General features: G+C 36.9%; 1 protein-coding gene across 2 annotated transcripts in view; it reads left to right on the plus strand.

Annotated features, from left to right (window-relative positions):
• The window catches only part of Col25a1 (collagen type XXV alpha 1 chain), a 434308-nt gene that overhangs the window by 315761 nt on the left and 97977 nt on the right, over positions 1–20570 (plus strand). Inside the window, exons 7-9 of one of the 2 annotated variants that reach the window (XM_047566623.1) lie at positions 8411–8470; positions 10002–10109; positions 11327–11362. In XM_047566623.1, coding sequence (XP_047422579.1) covers positions 8411–8470; positions 10002–10109; positions 11327–11362 — 204 coding nt within the window. Of the gene's footprint in view, positions 1–8410; positions 8471–9218; positions 9291–10001; positions 10110–11326; positions 11363–20570 lie in introns of both variants that reach the window. The other variant, XM_047566624.1, reaches the window with a different exon arrangement.

A 20570-nucleotide genomic window follows, 5' to 3' on the forward strand; every position in this document is an offset into this window, starting at 1 on the left:
GCTGCTCCCTTTAAACATTTTTAAAGACTTCCAACACCTACATCCTATCAACTTTTCCAGGCTTTTGCATAAGTATATGCTTTCCATCCAAACTCACCTTCCTGGCATTCCCTGTGAATGCCTTCCACCTCTTTGCTCAGACTGGAATGGCTTCTTCCAGGTGCCCCAGTCCACACCCCACTTCATGTACCATCGCCTATGCCTCTTTCCTCACCCATCTCAAATTCCATCTTTAGGGAGCCCTACTCCTTCCCCAGACAGAATGTGCTTAAGTACAATGTGTCCCTCTAGAAGAGCATGAGTTTAGTATATTTTTCATTTGGATTGATGTTCATGTGATACTTCTCCCTTTCCACTAGACTTTAACTCCTCCAGACTTGTTTCACTATACTTGTTAAAAGGTCTGTATTCAGGAGATGTTGGTACATGAAAGATCAAAAGTTTCAGTTAATCTCCCTCTCCTCCTTGTCAGTCTGAATTTCCATAAGGATCCTACAACCCACAGCCCTTGCCAGTGCCTTTACCCTGACCTTCTCAAGGACAGAGACTGGGTCTCAAAAAAGAAAAGATAAGGAAAAATATATTTTCTTTTTGGTTCCAGTGTTCATCTTGATGAACCTATCAGGAAGGGAAGGTGTCAGTGCCCTTTGGGAGTGGCCAACTACCACAGGTGCATTCTGCAGTTGTCAACTTAAATGTCATGTCCTTGAGGAAGTCAATGACCACTTGACCTGCTAAGGTCTGCTTTCTACACACTATTGTAGCTTTTGCTTTGTTAACAATATCACTTTCAAGTTATGAATCTCAATCCAAAAACCTCAGTAAGAAATATCTGACTTAATTTTCTATAATAACTTGATATCTGAATCTGAGCCTCTTCCTCTGAGTTAACAAAAAAAGCAGACATCAGTCTTCTTGGAATTTCTACATTTTGTTGCTCCTGGGACTGTTTCATGATTCCTCGTCTTTGGTCATCAGTCTACACAGTCTGGATAGAGGAGGCAGCATGGCCTTACTGGTCTGCATGGCCCTGCAGCAGCAGAATGCAGTTTGCTATTTCTGTGGAGCCTGGGAAACTTCTGCTATTTTTGTGTCATGTCTCAGGCAAGGGAATCTTTTGCAAGGCTGCCTGTCCACCTGGACAGATCACGTAGCCATTTCTTCTGTAAAGTGTTATTATCTTCCAGGAAGTGCTTGCTAGGTAGAGGGTTTGAGTCACCTTTGCTCTTGGAGACCACAGATGATCTACTTTCCAGTTTGGACTATCTTTCTTTTTTTTTTCTTTTTTTCTTTTTTTCTTTTTTATTTATTTATTTTTTTTATTAATTTTTTTTTTGTAAACAAATGGGATAGATACATGTTGTTTCTCTGTTTGTACATGGCGTAAAGGCATACCATTTGTGTAATCATAAATTTACATAGGGTAATGTTGTTTGATTCATTCTGTTATTTTTTTCCCCTTCCCCCCCACCCCTCCCACCCCTCTTTTCCCTCTATACAGTCCTTCCTTCCTCCATTCTTGCCCCCTCCCTAACCCTAACCCTAACACTAACCCCTCCCACCCCCCATTATGTGTCATCATCCACTTATTAGCGATATCATTCGTCCATTGGTTTTTTGAGATTGGCTTATCTCACTAAGCATGATATTCTCCAGTTTCATCCATTTGCCTGCAAATGCCATAATTTTATCATTCTTTATGGCTGAGTAATATTCCATTGTATATATATATATACCACATTTTCTTTATCCATTCATCAATTGAAGGACATCTAGGTTGGTTCCACAATCTGGCTATTGTCAACTGAGCAGCTATGAATATTGATGTGGCTGTATCTCTGTAATATGCTGATTTTAAGTCCTTTGGGTATAGGCCAAGGAGTGGGATAGCTGGGTCAAATGGTGGTTCCATTCCAAGTTTTCTAAGGAGTCTCCACACTGCTTTCCAGAGTGGCTGCACTAATTTGCAGCCCCACCAGCAATGTAAGAGTGTACCTTTCTCCCCACATCCTTGCCAACACCTATTGTTGCTTGTATTCTTGATACTCGCCATTCTAATTGGGGTGAGATGGAATCTTAGGGTGGTTTTGATTTGCATTTCTCTTATTACTAGAGATGTTGAACATTTTTCCATATGTTTGTTGATTGCTTGTATATCTTCTTCTGTGAAGTGTCTATTCATTTCCTTAGCCCATTTGTCAATTGGATTATTTGCATTCTTGGTGTAGTTTTTTGAGTTCTTTATAGATTCTGGAGATTAGCGCTCTATCTGAAGTATGATTGGCAAAGATTTTCTCCCACTCTGTAGGCTCTTTCTTCGCATTGCTGATAGTTTCCTTTGCTGAGAGAAAGCTTTTTAGTTTGAATCTATCCCAGTTATTAATTCTTGTTTTTATTTCTTGTGCTATGGGAGCAGTTTGGACTATCTTTCTAGATCTTTTTGATTTCTAGAAATGTTAGAGAAGTTTTGTTTTCTAATCTGTTTCCTCATGCCTCATCTGATGCAAGTAGGCAGAGGGCAACTAAGAACCTGATGGGTGGAGGTGGGGAGGCAAAGGAAATAGAAAATGCAAGAGGTGGGTGGCCCTAGGTTCAATCCTCAGCACTACATAAAATAAAATAAAGGTATTGTATCCACCTACAACTAAAAATATATATTTTTAAAAAAAGAAAATGCAAGAGGAAAAAGAATCATGGATACATATCAAAAGAAATCCCAGCCACATCTGAAGTTGCTTGTTCAATGTCTGCCTCTTTGTGCTCTAAGCTCCATGATGCCTCAGTAAGGTCTATCTTGTTCACCTCTCTAAGTTCAGTGTTCAAAACATTCCCTTGCTTTTAGTAGAATCTTATTAAACCTTTCTTAATTAAGTGAATGAATGAGTGGGAATAAAGTTCAGAAACTCTAAATTATTCATGGAAAATATAATGGTTAAGAGTGTAGACTCTGGAGCAGGTGGCTAGTATGTGCATCTTGGTCCAAATATTTACACTTAGGCAGACAAAACCCTTAACTTCTTCTTAACCTCTGTCTGCCTCAGATTCCTCATCTGTCAGAAGGTCAATATGAAGAGTAGTAGAATTAGTATTTATGAAGCTCTTCAAATCATACCTGGCATAGGTATCATATGTGTGCTAGCCACAGTTACTACCATCATCCTCATCATTATTGTCATTATTTGTAATTAATATTTTGAAACCCTAACATAGAACTATTCTCTGGATATCCATTTAGAAAGAATAGCTCTGATCCAATAATAACAAAATTTATATAAATAAAATTTGTAGGACTTTTATATTCTCTTTTCATGGGGTTTCATCTTTTATTGGTCTTTCATAGCTATGTCGTTAGGGACTCCTTTTCAACAACCCTGGAATCCCTTAAAAGGTCATATTTACATGAAGTCTTTTGACCTATAAGGATTCTTTAGGGAATATTTTTCACTTTGCTTTTGCACGAGTTGAAATTTATCAGCCCACACTTGTGATTATGTGCCAGTATTTTGTAGTTTGTCTTTACTTAACATTTTAGTAGGTATAGCATTTAATGATGTCTATCAATATAAAGATTGCATTGTTCTTTCTCTTTTAAGAAATTTGTGAAATTCAAATTTATCAAAAGTTATTATTGAAGTGACTAGTATTAACACTTATGATAGAACACAATAGAATGGGACTTAGAGTATCAGTAAAGAAAACTGATTTTGTGAACCAGTTGACAATATTATATTCAACAGCAGAAGCCTACTTCTTTCCATAATTAATACTCCCATAGTCAGTCTTATTCACTGATAAACTGATTTTCACAGGCCCTCATGTTATTTGGTTGTTCATAGGATTCTTTTAGCCCTTATAGTTGATTTTTCTTTACAAACAGAGAGATGATACCATTTACTGCAATATGGAATGATTTAGCAGCAAATTTCTTTCTCCTAATGTCTTCTTTCTTTATTTAGCCTCCTAACAGTTCCTGCTGTTGAAGTTATTCTTTTACCTAAATATTTTTGCATTCTATTATAATATTTTCCCATCTGGTCTCTCTTAGCTAGAAATTATTTTATCAGTTTCAAGGAATATTTATCTTTATTTATGCTGCACACATGCCCACTTAATGGTTATGTGGTAATGCATGATATATTTTCAGCAAATAGAATCATGATAGTGTACGTTATGGAGAAATTCAGAGATTTTCACTTCTCAGTGTAACACATAACACATTGTTTTCTTCTAATATGATTTGCTGCTGAGTTCTGTTGATCCTTTGTAATTAAATTCTCCTCCATACCTCTACAACCTCAGGTGCACTCCCTCGAACTTACCAAAGAGTGTCCATGTTAGTGACATTGGCTGTCTATAGCCTATTCCCACTATTGGATATTTATATGCATGTATACAACATAATTAATGATTATGTTACCATATATTTCAGTAAATGGTATCATCTCTCTGTAAGACACAGTATATGTGTCTGTTATTTTTAGTTATTTGCCTATCTAGAATTTTTGTGAAGGGAGTTAGCATTTCTCCTGCTTCTACAACCACCCACTTCTTATGGATTCTCCTTGTAGTTGCCTCTTCCTCTGCTCATCCCATAAATCCAAATCTTTCCAAGAAGTCTGTCCTAGGTCTGTTTTCTCTGCAGCCTCCTTAGATGACTGCATTCAGCAGTACGACTCCTGATTCTCAACTCTCCTCTTTTATGTGCAAACCCAACTGCCACCCTTGATTGTCCTTAGCTCAAATTCAGCAGATTTCCTAAACTGAAATCATCATCCAAAACATCACCTGTCTCAAAAACCCACTCTTCCTTAGTATTCTCTCTACTGCCTTCCACTGCTTAGGCTAGAGACTAGGACCACACACTCTACTCCTCAAAAATTCTCACATATGTTTTTAGCAAAGTTACAATCCCTATAAATTCACCTCTTTAATAACCCTTGAAACTATTGATTCATCCCTCTAGTTTTGGGACACAGTACCACTACTATGATAATCTCTTTCTGATGCTTATCTTCAGTTTCACTCTTGCTCTACAACCTCCAGCAACTCATTCACCTGGCTCAGGAGGTCTCCTGTGGCTCTCCAGATGCAGTGTTAGGTGCACATTTTGTTTTCATCATGCACAGTCATCACAGTACTTGTCACCCAGTATGGTTTCTGCCTGCTGATTTCCACACTAGCTGTTAAATGTGTGAGCTTGGGATCCTGCTTGCCATTCAGTCCCCAAAGTCTCGCTTAGTGAATGCCGCACAGAAGGCACTCAGCAAATACTTCTTCAATATTGTTGAGTGTTAGTCAATTTGTAAGCTTTCTAACATTTAAACTCTCAAACAAGTAGAAAGAAATTATCATAAACACATAAATTGCATAAAGACAAAATCTGGGATTACATTTCTGGCACTGTCGTTGCCTTATTGAATACTTTTGACAGAACACAAAGTTTTCTCACTATAATGCAATCATATAACACTCATCATTACTGAGTGTACCATAAAAGTGACACTCACATCTTGAATTTATGACCTCTAAATACTTAGAAGCATTTCTTATGGATTATTTGTTCAATCTCCCTTTGGGGTATGCATTCCTCTTTCCTTCTAGAAGGTAAGGAAGGGGGACAAAGCCCCTCCTGTGTTAATGACAAAACACTGGTCCAGAGATGGTTAACACTATACAGAATGTCCTGAAGATTCAAGAACATGTCTTGGATTTTTATGCTCCACTAGAGAATATGGGTTGTGTCAGGTAGTATGTATTATACTCTTCTACATCTAATTTCTTAAAAATGCAAAATATTTTGGGGGTGAAAATATGTACAAATTATTTCAGTATTTCAGCTTATTCCTGGAGGCTTCATGTTTTTTTGGAAACACATTTTTTTTCCACACCCACTCAAGCCATCTGTGTACCAGGCAAGTTTTCTGAGATGTAAAACCAAGTGAAATATGTCCGTTCCATTTATTTAGAAAGGACTATGACTAATGATACTGTGGAAAAAATGGCAGAGTTAATGAAAAGTGCATTTCCTGTATGAATAGCCAGGGAAACCTGGCAGTTATGGCCACAAGGTAAGTGTGTCCTAAAGATAAGCATTCAGCACCAGAGCTTTTCAAACCACTACCTGTGGGAAGCAGATAATTAGTGTCTTCCCATCATCTAGAGGTAACTTCTTATTACCACCATCAAACGGTAAAAATACTTTAAAATTCACACAGTAGTTAGTGTTTGTTTTACATAAAAATGTTTAAATTAATACCATTAATTAAAAATGACTTTTCCAGAAAATATACCATATTTATTCTTGCCTTTAAACACTCACCAGGGCACTGGCTCATACCTGGAGAGTTGCTTTTATCATGGTTGAAAAGCCCAGGGTCTTAGGATATTGCAGCCCAGAACAGGGTATTTATGTTGGAATTTAAGAGACTCCTTCTTATACGCTCTTTTTACTTTGCTACCTAATTGGTAGCATGTTCATGGTGAAGATGATTGGGGAATAGAAGATCAGCTTCCTCAAATAGAGATTTCCTGTTAGAGGAAAAGAAGCTATCTGAAGTGAGAATTATCTGTCTACTTGCTTCTTTAGACCTCAAAAACTGGAACCCAAACCAAGAAGTTATAAAACTTAATGCTCTTTTGTCACACATTTAAAAAAAAATACAATCACACAGCAAACTGGTCATGCTCAAATATAAGTACAAGAAGTGACTTATTTATACATTCAAATTTCAAAACATTTGTAAGGCCTACCATGTGTGCTGTTAAAAGGTTTTTAATTTAAAATTATTCTGTTAGATAATCCTGTTTCAAGTGACATTATGATTTATCACCACTAATCAAGATTCTGATCCCTCATAGACTTCTTGTTTGTATCTGTTTTTGTTCTTTGTTACATAAATATGAGGTTTATATATAAAATTCTGACTGTGTAATATTGGGCTAATGAGTCACAGATGGAAAGATGCTGGCACATTACCATCTAATAACATTTTAAACTCGTATTCTATAGTAAAACAAAAGCAAATTGTACACATCTGTTTTCCAACTTGTAGCATTTCTGAGTTTGTGCAGAGTCTACATTTAAAGGACTTTTACTTGGAGAGAAGAAAAAGAGGACACAGGTCACCTCAAAACTACCCAGCCACTTAATAACCTTATCAGAATGGATTTGGCAAAAGGGATGAGATTTCCTCTGCTTTGGTTCCTGAGAAGTCATAGTACTAAAGAATGAGAACCAAAGATATTAGGGCTGAACAAATGTCTTCACACTACAAACCTAACTTTATTGGGTCTCTTAAAAAGAAAAACATATCTCTAACATGGGCAAAATAAGGAGGAAAATATCCATAAAAGTAATCAAATTAAATCCTAGAAACTTTCTGGGTTTTCCTAAAAACATCCTCAAAATAGAATTGGGTGGGAAGAAGTCAGGACAGAACTAAGCCCACAGAAATTTGAGGCCAGGTATTACTGTTTATTTGTATCATAAACATGTTCTTTGTTTTGTTTGTTTTTTTTTTTTTTTTAAGAAAAAAGTTGGAATAAAAAACTGTAGTTTCACATGTTGTCAGAAAAGAAATGGAGCAAAGGCATAATTTCTCTCTCCACTTAACCAATGGATAATGCCTTTGTGGAAGAATTAATACGTTATTGAAGTACAAATCTCTAAAACATCTCTCCCCCATTCTCCTTGGTTAAGGAATTCCAAGCCACTTTTCTGCTTGAAGGGGTTGTGTGAACTGTCAAGTTCTTTTGGAAAAGTTACGTGACAGAAGTGATTACTGCAGAGTGTGACCATAAATCCCCCTGACATGAAATGCACATGTTATAAGAGACAGATTTCCATCTACCACCTCTGCAGAAATTCCTGAAACAGGAGCCCTGAGATTCATCATGGAGAGAGATATGTGGGTGGCAAGACTGTATTTTATGAGATGTACTGTGTTTATTCTTAGGAATATTCCTGATCTGACAGCAAAATTGTGTTCACTGTTGTGGTCCAAAAAAAGAATTAATATATGTATTGTATGTCAGGAGTTGTAAACAGCATCAATAGAGGAAATTTACAGTGTTGTTTTCATAACAGTGTCTACAGTTATTGCCATTTTGTACTAACATTTTGTGAGGAAGATTCTAGAAATGTTAAGAATAGGAAACTGTACACCAGCGTAGGTGCAGATCCCATTGTGCCTGACATAAGAGGCACTTAGTTCTCAGTCCTGCACAACATGCGTAAGAAATGGCTGGTTCACTTGGGGACTGCTGTGTCTCATTTTGTTGATGGTGTCCTCAAGACCTGAGCCAGGGAGTTAGTTAGGCTTTAGGTATGTTCTTGTGTTGTTTGTCCTCTAGTGAAATGTCTGTGTGACGTACTGTGTCGTGTTGTTTTGGTGCTGTGCTGTGTCCATAGGGCCCGCCAGGCTTCCCCACAGTTGCTGCCCTGCACAGTAATCAGATCCTCACCGTCAAGGTTTGTGGTTGTCATTCATGCCTGCCCAGTCAGAGCCGCAATCAGCCTAAGAGTGAGCAAGAACCATTTGATTGGCCTGCCCAGCCTAGGTGCTCCCTCCCATCCCAAAAGCAGGTGACTTGTGTTGGGCACCTGGGACCTCACCTGCCTCAGTGAGGTCAGGTAAGGGGATGTATACTGAGTGAACTCAGAGAAGGATATTGTATTAAAGAGATCAGTGAAGAGAGGTGGGCATCATGAGCTAGGACCACGCCATACCTTCATGGTTTGATTTGCCTGTATCCTAATGCTCTGTGATATTTCCCAGCTACTCAAGTAATTCTAAGTACTCTGGACTTTGGGCATCAATGAAATGGCTGTCAGGTTCATGCTACCTTATGCTGGTTGACAAGTCTGACGAAAATGGAACTGTTGCTTTGTCTGGAGACTTTCTGTTCAGAATGCAGCTCTCCCCCAACCCAGCTCACTTCCATCTTGGAATGGGCCACACTAAAAAAGACCCAATACCAATATCGAAAGGATTCACATCTAACTAAAAATCTGGCCTCACCATCCCATTTGAGGGTTGTATGTCCTTTGAGAAGAGCCAGAGAGTCTGGTGGCAGACACAAGTGCCAGTTCTGTTTTGTTCAATGGTCATTATAAATCTAATGTGTATATCTTTATTTCTTTCTTGGGGCCTTCTGATGCCTATTCTTCAACTCTCTCATCTCTGAACTTCAACCTTTGACCTCACCTGACTGATCAGATGGTGTTTCCTAAAATCAATCATGGGTTTCTCTCTGCTGATCAGCAGCTCATTAAACGCCGCCTGATTAAGGTAGTGCTGCATCTTGCTGGAGTCTGATTTCTTCTTTACGTTCATTTATTGCTCTGCATACTGTTGCTTTACCATTTATCTCTTGGGGGGCGGGGCATGATTGGAGGGTGGGACTTTATCCTAGAACAAAATTATATTTAGTGAGCTCCATTTGAAATGCATATAAAAGTACCAAAATAAAAAGACATAGAAAGCCTGCCTAATTTTTGATTAATTAAAAAAACTTAAATTGTAACCAATAACAGATGCAGTTTCTAAGTTCTCTAACTTTGGTAATTTATAAAGTATTACATAGTATGACAGGAACCTCATATGCTTAATTTTGTAGATTATGAAAAGTAAATATGTTTGTTGAACTATAAATGCAGCCATTTATAGTGAATATAATTGATACAGCATTGCCATGGATAAAATTATACCAACTGAATATAGTGGTAACATATACACTCTTTCTGAGAGCTGTGATGCTGGTTTCTGAGCTACTTTAATTTTGACAGCATCTACTCAACTCATCCAGTGTGAATATTTATTTGCTCCCCACTGGCAGGTAAATTGCTACAGGCTTCATGTTTCTGGTTACTCTGGTTCTTTTCATAGTATAAGTATGGATGATACAAATTGTTGAAAAGTGTTGAATACAAAGTGTTGAAAAGGAGACTTGGGTATTCATCTTTGATGGTTATTGTTGGTCTGTTCCCTTCCCCTTTCCAGGGTGACCAAGGTCAGGCAGGGCCTCCAGGCCCCCCAGGCCCCCCAGGCCCAAGAGGGCCACCCGGGGATACAGGGAAAGATGGACCCCGCGGAATGCCCGGAGTACCCGTGAGTTGCCTTCTGGACCAGTGTTCTCACAGGTTTTGTTTTGTGTTAAGGACTGAGAACTAGGAAGGAGCAGTGTGGGGCTGTAGGTCCAGGGAGTGAAGTGCATGAAGGGGTTCGAGGAAAGCGGGATGATAGGTGAGTCCCCAGGGTTTGAAGGGAACTACCAGCAACTATCCACTTTACTACCCAATCCACCTGGAATCCATGTAAATCACGGAGACTTGGAGACAGCAGCTAAGCTGGTTTTCAGGTAAGCCTCAAGTCGTTCATGACTGGCAATGCCCCATCTCTCAAGTGTCCTGCCTACCATAGGGAAGATCAGCCAATGCCTTTGGCTTATTCAGGAGTTTAGTTGAAAAAATAAAGTGCTGGATTAATAACATCTTCAAAGGCTCAATAGCATACACAATAAAGCCCCATACAATGTATGGAAAATAAAGGAAATAAACTAATACCGAATCTCTTACGAATAACTTGATCAAAAACTGCCAAAAAGAACAGCACAATGGTTAAAACATCAGTTATAGTTAAAAATCAGTGTCTAATGATTTTAATATCCCAGTTGTCCTTTGTAAAGCGTATCAATAGAAATCATTTAAAAGTGATCTCAATACTTAGTTACTAATATTGAGGGTTAGTAATATAAAAAGTACAGGCTACTAGATCAATGTTGTGGTTTGATAGAGACAACTCAGCCATTTAAGGAACTGTATGGAAAAATAATGTGGGATTAATATTATGACTTTAGGAATAGAAAGTAAGGTTTATTGCCGAATTAAATTTTATTTATGTATTGCTTTAACTTCAACCATCATTAATTCAAAAGGACCAAATTCAAAATCAATCTCTAATCATTTTGTGATTTAATTACTGCACTAAGAACAACTGTGTGTGTGTGTGTGTGTGTGTGTGTGTCGTGTGTGTGCTTTTTACACACACACGTTCTGGGTTCTCAAAAAGAAGAAACCATGTCATCAATTTTATGTCATCATAAGATGCCATGATGATCCAGACTCATATTTTAATTTCTAAGGTGTTCATAAAATTATTCTGAAGAAAAATATCACTCTTTTACTTGTGCTATGTTTATATTCCTCTATTTAATCTGAAAAATGTACTTGACATTTATGCCCAGAAAGTATAGGGAAAAAGAAAAAAATATGATTGAAATTGTTTTTTAATGTTTATATATTAGTAAAATTAACACTTTTTTTAAGGGTGAACCAGGAAAACCAGGAGAACAAGGCTTGATGGCAAGTATCTCAATTTATTTTATTCTATACAAAATAATGGAAATTCAGGTTATTAAAATCTGTGGTCAAGTTTATGTGACAAATATATATCTGTTGTATGAGCCATAACAAAAAGTGAAAATTCATAAAAGTTCAAAGTCATATGGTCTATCTGCTGCATGCTAAGGGTTTCAAGACTACACATCTACAGAAATGATGCTGGAGAAAAAGAAGATTCCAGGTGGAGAGTGGCAGAAAGATGCTGCAGAAGGTCAAAGGAGAAGGCAATTGAAGTAGCTCAGCTATAAGGATGATAAATTCAGGGGTATGATGATTGTTTAAATAGAAACTCGTTTTCAAAGGGATCAGGTATGACGGTGAATTAGCATAGCAAACCTTGACAGTGCTTCAAGGAGTGATTCTGTTGCTGAAGGGCTCTTCCCATAGAGAAACAGAAGCGTCTTGTGAATCTCCATCATTTAAAGAAAGGTCATGCAATGATTCCACATGGACTTGTATAGACACACAGAACTCAGTTCCTCAGTTGCCAGTAGAAAAGTCAGGTCAGCTTGCTGAGTACTGAAGAGTGAAATGCTGTCTGCCACCTCTCCCTGACTGTCTTTCAAGCTGCCTTTCTAGCCCACTTTACAGTCTGAACACAATGGGGAAACACAGGTTGATGCTCATTATAATTACCCCAAAGGACAGCTTATACCCATCCTAGCTGTGGAATGGGTAGACCCAGAAACCACACGGGGAGCTGGCAGATGATCATAATTAGCCTGATAGAGTCAGTGCTACATGATGGGTTGCTTGCATTGTATAGGTGGTAAGGACATAAAATTTATTTCTGAAAATACTTGGCTAGTCCCTAGTAAATCTAATGTGTGTGGGGAATGGAAGCCAGCAAGTGAATGCAGGAGGTCAAAGGCCTCCCTGCTCAGAGCTTTCAACAGCCCTGTCTTGGGAAGCAGCTCATCCACTCAGCTGCCTTTGTAAGTAAGAGTTCTGATGAAATGAAAGCACCCCAGGACCAAATCCCACCCACTGCCTGGAAATTCCATTCTTGACCTAAAATATCAAGATAGATGTTTGATACAGATTATTTTTGGTGCCATAATGGATGTTTTCCAAAGCAAATAAAATGAAAGAAAAAGAAAGAAAAATCACATTTGTCCTCAGTGGTAACTGCATAGAAGTGCGGTGTTAACTCCCTGTGTTATGGAGTCACAGTGTTAAGGATTTTTGCAAGCCCATGATATAAATTTTGAAATTGCTTTAAGAAATTGAATCTATGATTTCTATTCTGGAAAAATGGTCAAAACATATTTCTCCCATTAATTCTTATATCACAACCTCAAGAGCCTTGCTTGTTTCCAGTCTACCCAGAAGTTATCATTAGCACTGACTTCCTTCCCTGATGCCCAACACAGCACCCTAATATATGATGTCCTACAATAAAATGGATGTATCTTTTTTTAAAATTGTTTTGTAGTTGTAGATGGGCAGAATGACTTTATTTTCTTTGTTTATCTTATGCAGTGCTAAGGATTGAACCCAGTGCTGGGTAAGCACTCTGCCACTGAGCTACAGCCCCAGCCCCAAAATGGATATTTCTTAAAAATCATATTCTTATCTTCCTTGAATCATATATACTTGCAAGGATGTACTATGTGAATAACAACATAATCCTATTTTCCTACAATTCGTTGTTCCTTGGATTTTTGGTGCTAGGGATTAAACCTAGTTTCCTGCATGCGGGGCACATACCCTACCACTGAGCTGCAACTCAATTCCTAGACAGGTAGCATTAAATATAAATGGTTGACTCAGCCCTAAATGAATTTTTAGTATCTTAATGTACTTCAATTTCCTATTTCATATAAACACTTTCTCATTGCAGAGAATACTGGTCATTTTTTCTATAAATATTTCTTCTTCCTAAATTCTTCAGATTCAGTTTATGTTCCTATTTTTTAAATGACCTAAGCAACTTAATTGAAATCACACATATTCCAAGGAAAGGTATATGCAATGATCTTCTAAAGTGCATTTTTAAAATACTGTATTTAAAGATAGAAAATTCTTTTTTAAGTGAAAATTTCCTAATATGTGAAGAAAAGCAGACATATCATAGTATCCATTGCAGTGAATTTTCAAAAGTACATAAAACTATGTACAAACCAGATCAATTACTAGAACATCATCGTAAGCCCTGCTCTACCTCCTAGTCCCCATCCCAAAGGTACCACCGTTCTAACTTCTGTCGCCATAGATTAGTCTTGCCTGCATTTGAATTGTATATTAATCGAATCATACAGTATGTACACATTTGTGTCTGGCTTCTTTCATTCAGCATTATGTTTGTGAGATCATCTACCTCTTTTAATAGCCTTCACAGCTGGTTAAAAAGGGAGGAGGCAGAACCTTCCTGACTTGACTACCCCGTTAAAACTCCATCACTCAGAGCAGTAGATGAATGAATGTCTGTCTGACCTTGGGCAAGTCACTTAACCTCTCAATTTCTCATCTGTAAAGAAAGGATAACATCCTCTCTGTCTGCCATAAAGGGTTGCCAAAGACAAATGCAATAAATTAGAAGAAAGTACTTTAAAATATATAATGAAGAACTATGTGAGCATGTTATTATTATTATCACTGCGTTCTCTCTAGAGTAAATTACAGGTGAGTAAGCATGGATTTATATAACAGATGTATCCCTGTAAAGTTTTGTATGAATCAGATTTTCATAAATCATCGTATTTTAATGTGCTGGGAAATTTTGCCATTTAAAGCAACCCTATTGAAAGTTTTTTTTTTTTTTTTTTTTTGTAAAGCAGTATAACCCCCTAATTCCACTTCCCAGCAAATTGAATTTCTATAGTTTGTTTAACACAAAATATTTCTCTGTTCTAAAAATCTATCATTTTTTTAAAATCACAATTTCTGGGTGTGTGTACACATGTGTGTGTGCACATGCGTTTTAACTAGCAGTCTGGTATGGAGAGAAGTACATTGTACCAGTAATTCTGAACTTGGAACCACTTAGAGGTGTATTATAGTCTGTGATCCTTTTTACTGATCTATAAAGTGTAGGTAATAATTCCTAATCTAATTAGCTCACTGGATTATGGAAAGAAGCAAGTGAAATACTTATATGAAATGTTTTATGAACTACAGAAAATCCATAAAGAGACGTATTAGGGCTAAAACAAATGTCCAGTGATATAACTCAGCCTGCAGAAAGACTGCTGTATAAAATGAAAGGGCTGAGAACAATTCAGCAGCCATCCATTTAATCACAGCATAACATGTAGTACAACTGATAGGGCAGCTTATTTTCTTGTCCTGTTGGTTCTTGGGTGGTGGTGGTAGTGTTTGGGCCGCCTTCTCCCATATCACATCATCGATTTTGCATAACATTCCTCTTCTCACCAGTTAAAACAAAGACAGCATAGTAAATAGCACTGCTCCCATTCTCCCCACATTATTAAAACATCGCTACACTTGTTGCTCTGTGTCCTGGAGGAGTGCTTGCTTAGATGAGGGTCTTAAGAGGCGCTGGAGGATATTTATAAATTTAAAATATCTCCCATGATGAAATGAAGAAGCTAGAAACAGCCTAAAATTGGGTCTTACAAAACTGTTTATGAGTGTGGCAGGTAGGGAATTAGTTTTCATAATCCAGGATAGATAGTTTATATTGCAAAAATAATCATCTGAAGATTAACGGCATCTATGATACAATAAAAAAGAAAATCTGCAGCTCAAGCAGTTCCACATTTATTTAATCCTGCTGTGCATCTACTCTGTAAACGTGACCTTTGGGCTTTCTGAGAAGTTCAGGATGAGATTTTAAAAAACAGAATCTTGAGCTTAAGTAAATTTGACTCCATCTAAATAAGAACAGACGCACACTATCTTATAAAACCAGACACAAGAATAAAACCAACAGCCAACCACAGTTGGAAGTGCTCAGTTTTATCCTAGCACGAGTGATCTTTATCTTCCAGTTCTTCTGGAATTTAAATAGTGGCTAAAATAGTATTTTTGAAGGCATCTTTCCTTTAGATGTTCTTACTGTTTCTTTATTTTACAAATGCAATTCTCAGAAATATGAAATATAAATGGTGTTTTAAAAAATACAAGAACTAGTCCTAGTTTGCTGGATATTGTTTCTTAGTTCAAAATATCTGTATCCAGGTCTTCATAGATCAGATCATTTTCTGAAACTCTTTATTCCTTCCATCTCTCCTTCCCAAAATACGTGTAAACTCCAAAACATATCTGTTCATCTCTTTCTGAATTATAAAAATACTCAAATTGCTATTTACTGGGACTTGATGGTATCTGTGAATTCAAATTTCAGAAAAAATTGTTCATTAAAGTAAAATTTGGACTTGTGTCTGTAAAACTTACAGATAATCTTTAGTTTCTTTTAGTTTTGCCTGTAAACACATTTAATACATGTTGTTTAAGTGAACATAATACTTTTTAAAAATGTTAGTTAATAGCATAAGCATAAATAATTATTTCATTTAAAACAAAAGTGAAATAATCAAGATACAAAGACTTGCTTTAAATATTCAATTATAATACATTGCTGTGCACAGATTTGATAAAAACTCATCATATTACTCAAACTTTGATCTGCCTGCTGTCTTGATCAGCAGATGTCAGACATTGGAGACAACAGCAGACTTTTCCTGATTTGGATCTGGCAGAGAAAGCAAAACCCAAAACCATCAAAGCACAAATAACAAAAATGAAGAAAATCATCTTTGCATAGGGATTAGCTTAGATTTTAACAACAAAATGTGGTTTGGCAAAACTGGGTGTTCAGTTGTGTGCCCTGCTTGCTGAGATGTCCTAGCAGCCATCCTAATGCTTTATTATCCTCACTTAATCTGATTGTCCATGAAGTACATATAAATGCCACACTGACAGTGCCCTTCCCCACTCCTTGGTGCTTTTGTCCTGAGCCTGTAATGCTTTGTTTCCCAAATGAACCAAGAGAAAGTAGACAAGCGATGCCTTCTTCTTGTTGTGCCAGCCCAGTGTCCCTCCCAGTTGCATGGCACAAGGGAACTCTGTTTTGATTTCTGGGGACACAGAGGCTCCAGAGGTGCCCAAGGTCATGATAGTAAAGGAAAAGAGAGGAACATTTGAGGATGGTTCTGTATCCTAGAAACAAAATCGCAGCTTTGGGGAAGCATGTTCAACCATCATTTAGAAGCATGATCACATGGCAGAAGTACAAAGAAAGCTCAAAAGTTTGAGTAAATAACACTTTCTTCTCTTTCTGTATCTTCGTGTTTTTCTTAATGATCTCTGGGCTGTAAATTTGCTCTGTGGTCAACTGTCTTTGCTCTGGTTCCAGTTAAAGGTCTATATTAGAATCTATATTACACTGAACAAATTAAAATATCTAGACCTTAGATTTCTTGTCTAAAGAAAGTGGTAAGACTAAATGACATGAGTACCTCCCAGTTCTAAAGTCCTGCTATCCTTCTATGTTTATTATAAATCACAGAGATTTGTGTGTGTGTGTGTGTGTGTGTGTGTGTGTGTATCCTGCAGACAATTAAGTAAAACAGTCATGTTAAATTTCAAAGGAATAAAAATTTTTAAATCATCTTCAAAACTGTAATCAACTTCTCTATCATTTCTTTTAACTGTAGAATCCAACCTATTATAGAAATATGTGACTCTTGAGTGAGGATATAATAACATTATCTAAAGTTTTTGCTTTATATTTGCAGATTTAGGATAAATATAAACATTTTAGGGCAAGAGGAGATGGAAATCCTCCCACAAAATATGTAAATATCAAAAAGTTACAAACCAAGTTAGTAAACTGTTAAGTAATATATGTTCTGTCTTCTAACCTGTACAAACACATTTTCATAATGACATGGAAAATTTGCACTCCTTAAAGTTCAAAGCCAGAGTTTGGTGTCTTGAACTGTGTGACAAATCCCAACCTTAGTCCCTACTCTGCTTCCTTTCTCTCCCACCCCTTTCTCTATCCTTTACCATTGTAAGACTCAGGCTCTTGGATGCTCACAGTACCAAATTTCATACAGACCTCTCAAAATACCCACTTCCTCGCCCCCTCTTCCAATTCATTGTTTTGTACACCAGTGGTGTGATTCACCTTCGGAATAACAGACCTGGGAAAGAGGCAACCCATTGTGTTTGAAGTGAGCTCAAGTCACTGTAGCAGAAACATCCAGGGTCTTTATTACCCAAAGCATTTAAGATTGAGGTGGCAAGAAATATAAGTGGGCATACTCCCATCAGCTCATGGATTTCTAACCCCATGAGAAGCACAACCAGAGAAGAGCTCTGTAAATCATGGGCCCCCAAACAGGAGCTTTCTTGATTAGATCTAAGGAGAGTAAAAGGTCCCTTTATCTGAATGGAACTTTAAAAAAGTTGACTTCTGCTTTGGTCGCCTCCTTTGAGAAAACTTCACATGTACACATACACATTCACCTTCTCCCAAACTAAATTATAAAGTGTCACCTTCCCTCAGGCACAGCATTTCACAGCATTTGTCACATCTTATACTAGGTGTTGGTACTTAGTATGTTGGATAAACTGAATGACTGAATAACAAATTAATAAATCGTATACTAATATAAATAAATCAGTTTCTTATTTTTCTCCCAAATGATGTCATTTCACCCTAGATGTGGAGTTAATCAGGATAAATCTAACAGAATTACTACAAATTGCCTTTTCTTCTACACCTTCTACTCTTTCATGTTTTATGGATTGGAGTATATTTAGAATATATGCATGTGTCCATCAATATGGATAGTGTAACCAAAATACTGATTTTCATGAGGACAGTGGAAAAGTAATTGCACTAATTTCTAGTCACATTAGGTGGCTAGTTTCAAGTCAGGTAAAGCAGTAGATTTAGAAGAAACCTTAGAAATCATCTAAAACACAGTACCTTAAGAAACTTGGCCAAAGTCACAAGGTTGATAGTGGCAGAAGTATGCTAGAATCCAGCTAATCACAGTTTTATGTCTACACTGTCCAATATAGTATCACTAGCTGTAAGAGTTTTAATTTCAACTAATTTATTTAAGTAAGATTAAAGTTTCACTTTCTAAAATTTCCAAGTAACCACATTCATGTCTTCCATAGCCTTATGTGGCTAGTGGCTACCCTATTGGATTGAGCGATATAGACTATTTCCATAATTGTAAAACTTTCTATTAGACAACACTGATCTATCTAGATAGAAAACAGATCTTAGTAACATGACTATTTATTGTAGTCTTAAATTTAAGACCTTCTGTGGATCATGGAATATTTAAATTCTAGGAACCAGTGTTCCTCAACATTGCTGATTTCAAATAGGAAAAGCACTTAATACTTTATCCAATAGAAATATTTTTTGCTCAGTGTAGTGTAGGGTGATAGGCCTTTATGAACCATAAATCTTTCTTTTATGATACGCAAGGGAAGTGTGTGTAATCGTGGAGGGCAGAGGAGCCTGTTAATTTTTCTTTCTTTTTGGGTCATTTCCATTTGGGGTTCAGCACTAAGAAACAATTTATTAAATATTTAGAAGGGATGGAGTGAGCTAATTTCAGCTGTGGATATCTGGTGAAAGGTGATATAGAGTCTCTGTTTTGGAACCTGATCAGAACATAGATTCTCAAATACCTAGATCTGTCTTTCATCTGCTAGTGGTATTTAATGCTCAATATTTAGTCTTGCATTCTGGTTTTGTCAAGCAGTGAGAAAAATGTATTACCTCTTTAATTTCCTGAGCTTTAAGAGACCTCCCTTAAAAAGGTCATAGCCTTATGATATTGAGAAATACCAATAAATGAATCATCCCAGTTTAGTATTTTTCCCCAGAAGAATGAGCACATAGATATGGAGTCAGAAAAGATTGGCTGCTTTTCAAAAACAATTAGTCCATTAAAACTTTTTTCACTAAATGTTCATTAATGAATGTAATACCATGCCATCTTAATAATGGGCTCCAGGTTTTAGGGAAATTTTATTTTAAATATTAGAAATCATGGAGCCACCTTATTGAAACAGAAGTCCCAGATGCTTAAACAGAAACAACTGCCTCAAACTGGGAGCTCTTTCCAGTGTCATACCAGGGAGAGGAATGACAGTTTGGTAAAATAATAGTGGACATCTGAGACAGGATTTTATAATTTTTACATTCATGCATGCATTGTTTTAGTTTAGTCAACAAAATTTTTGTTGAGTACTAACCTGCATGCCGAAGATGTAAAATCTTCTAGCTGAGTTAGTTTCTACTTAGTACGTGGATATTTAAAATATTTAAGAATACTAACCAGTTGAAATGTGCCAGAGAAACAGAAGATTAAAAAACAAGCCTTGGGTGAACTGAAGAAGGCTCACAAGGTATGTGAGCTATGACCATGGACCCTGGAAGAATGAGGAAGAACTTCAAATGAAGCCTAACAGAAGGAGGGTATGGGCTACTTGGGAAAATATAAATGATAAGTATAACTGGAGATGTGGCTCATGAGGAATTAATCCAAGAAGTGTAGCTCTCCCATCTTGGCACTGCTTACACTCTTGTTTATGCTGTGTTCCTCCACAGTCAGATCAATTAAATCATTGGCCTTCACAATGAAAACATTTCGGCACAGTCTCTTATGTTCTAAACATTCCCAATAGTTTCTGGTTTGGCATCTCCATACACTTAAGCTATGAAATCCAATCTTGTAAAACATCTCTCGAATTCCACTCCAGACAGACATGTAATAGTGGCTAGAGTTTATGTTTCTTAACCTTCCCACATCAAACATCCAAGTAGAACATGGAATTTTATGTAAGTACATCTTAAATAGTTGCTTCTTAAGTCAGACAAGTTTCCATTATTTGTTTCAAATTTCCTCTTAACTCTTTATAAACCAAGTTTATATATTTTGTGATCTTGTGATGCCTTTGACTACATTAATATCTTCAAAAAGTTGTAATTAAAATCTGTTGTAACAAACCCTTGAGAAAGTCTGGTACTTATGCTTTATGACTCCGTAAGTTAGATTATACATGTTATCATTCTTCCCAATGGAACCAGACTTTAAAAAACATTTTCTTCATTTTGCCTTACTTTTATTAAATCATGGAAAAATTCTTAACTCAAAAAGGGATTAATTTTAAATGGCTTAATAGTGTGGGCTTTTGTATCGTCCCCTTCACTGATGGACCACCTCTT

Source organism: Sciurus carolinensis, chromosome 10 (assembly GCF_902686445.1).
Source record: "Sciurus carolinensis chromosome 10, mSciCar1.2, whole genome shotgun sequence".
Lineage (NCBI taxonomy): Eukaryota > Metazoa > Chordata > Mammalia > Rodentia > Sciuridae > Sciurus > Sciurus carolinensis.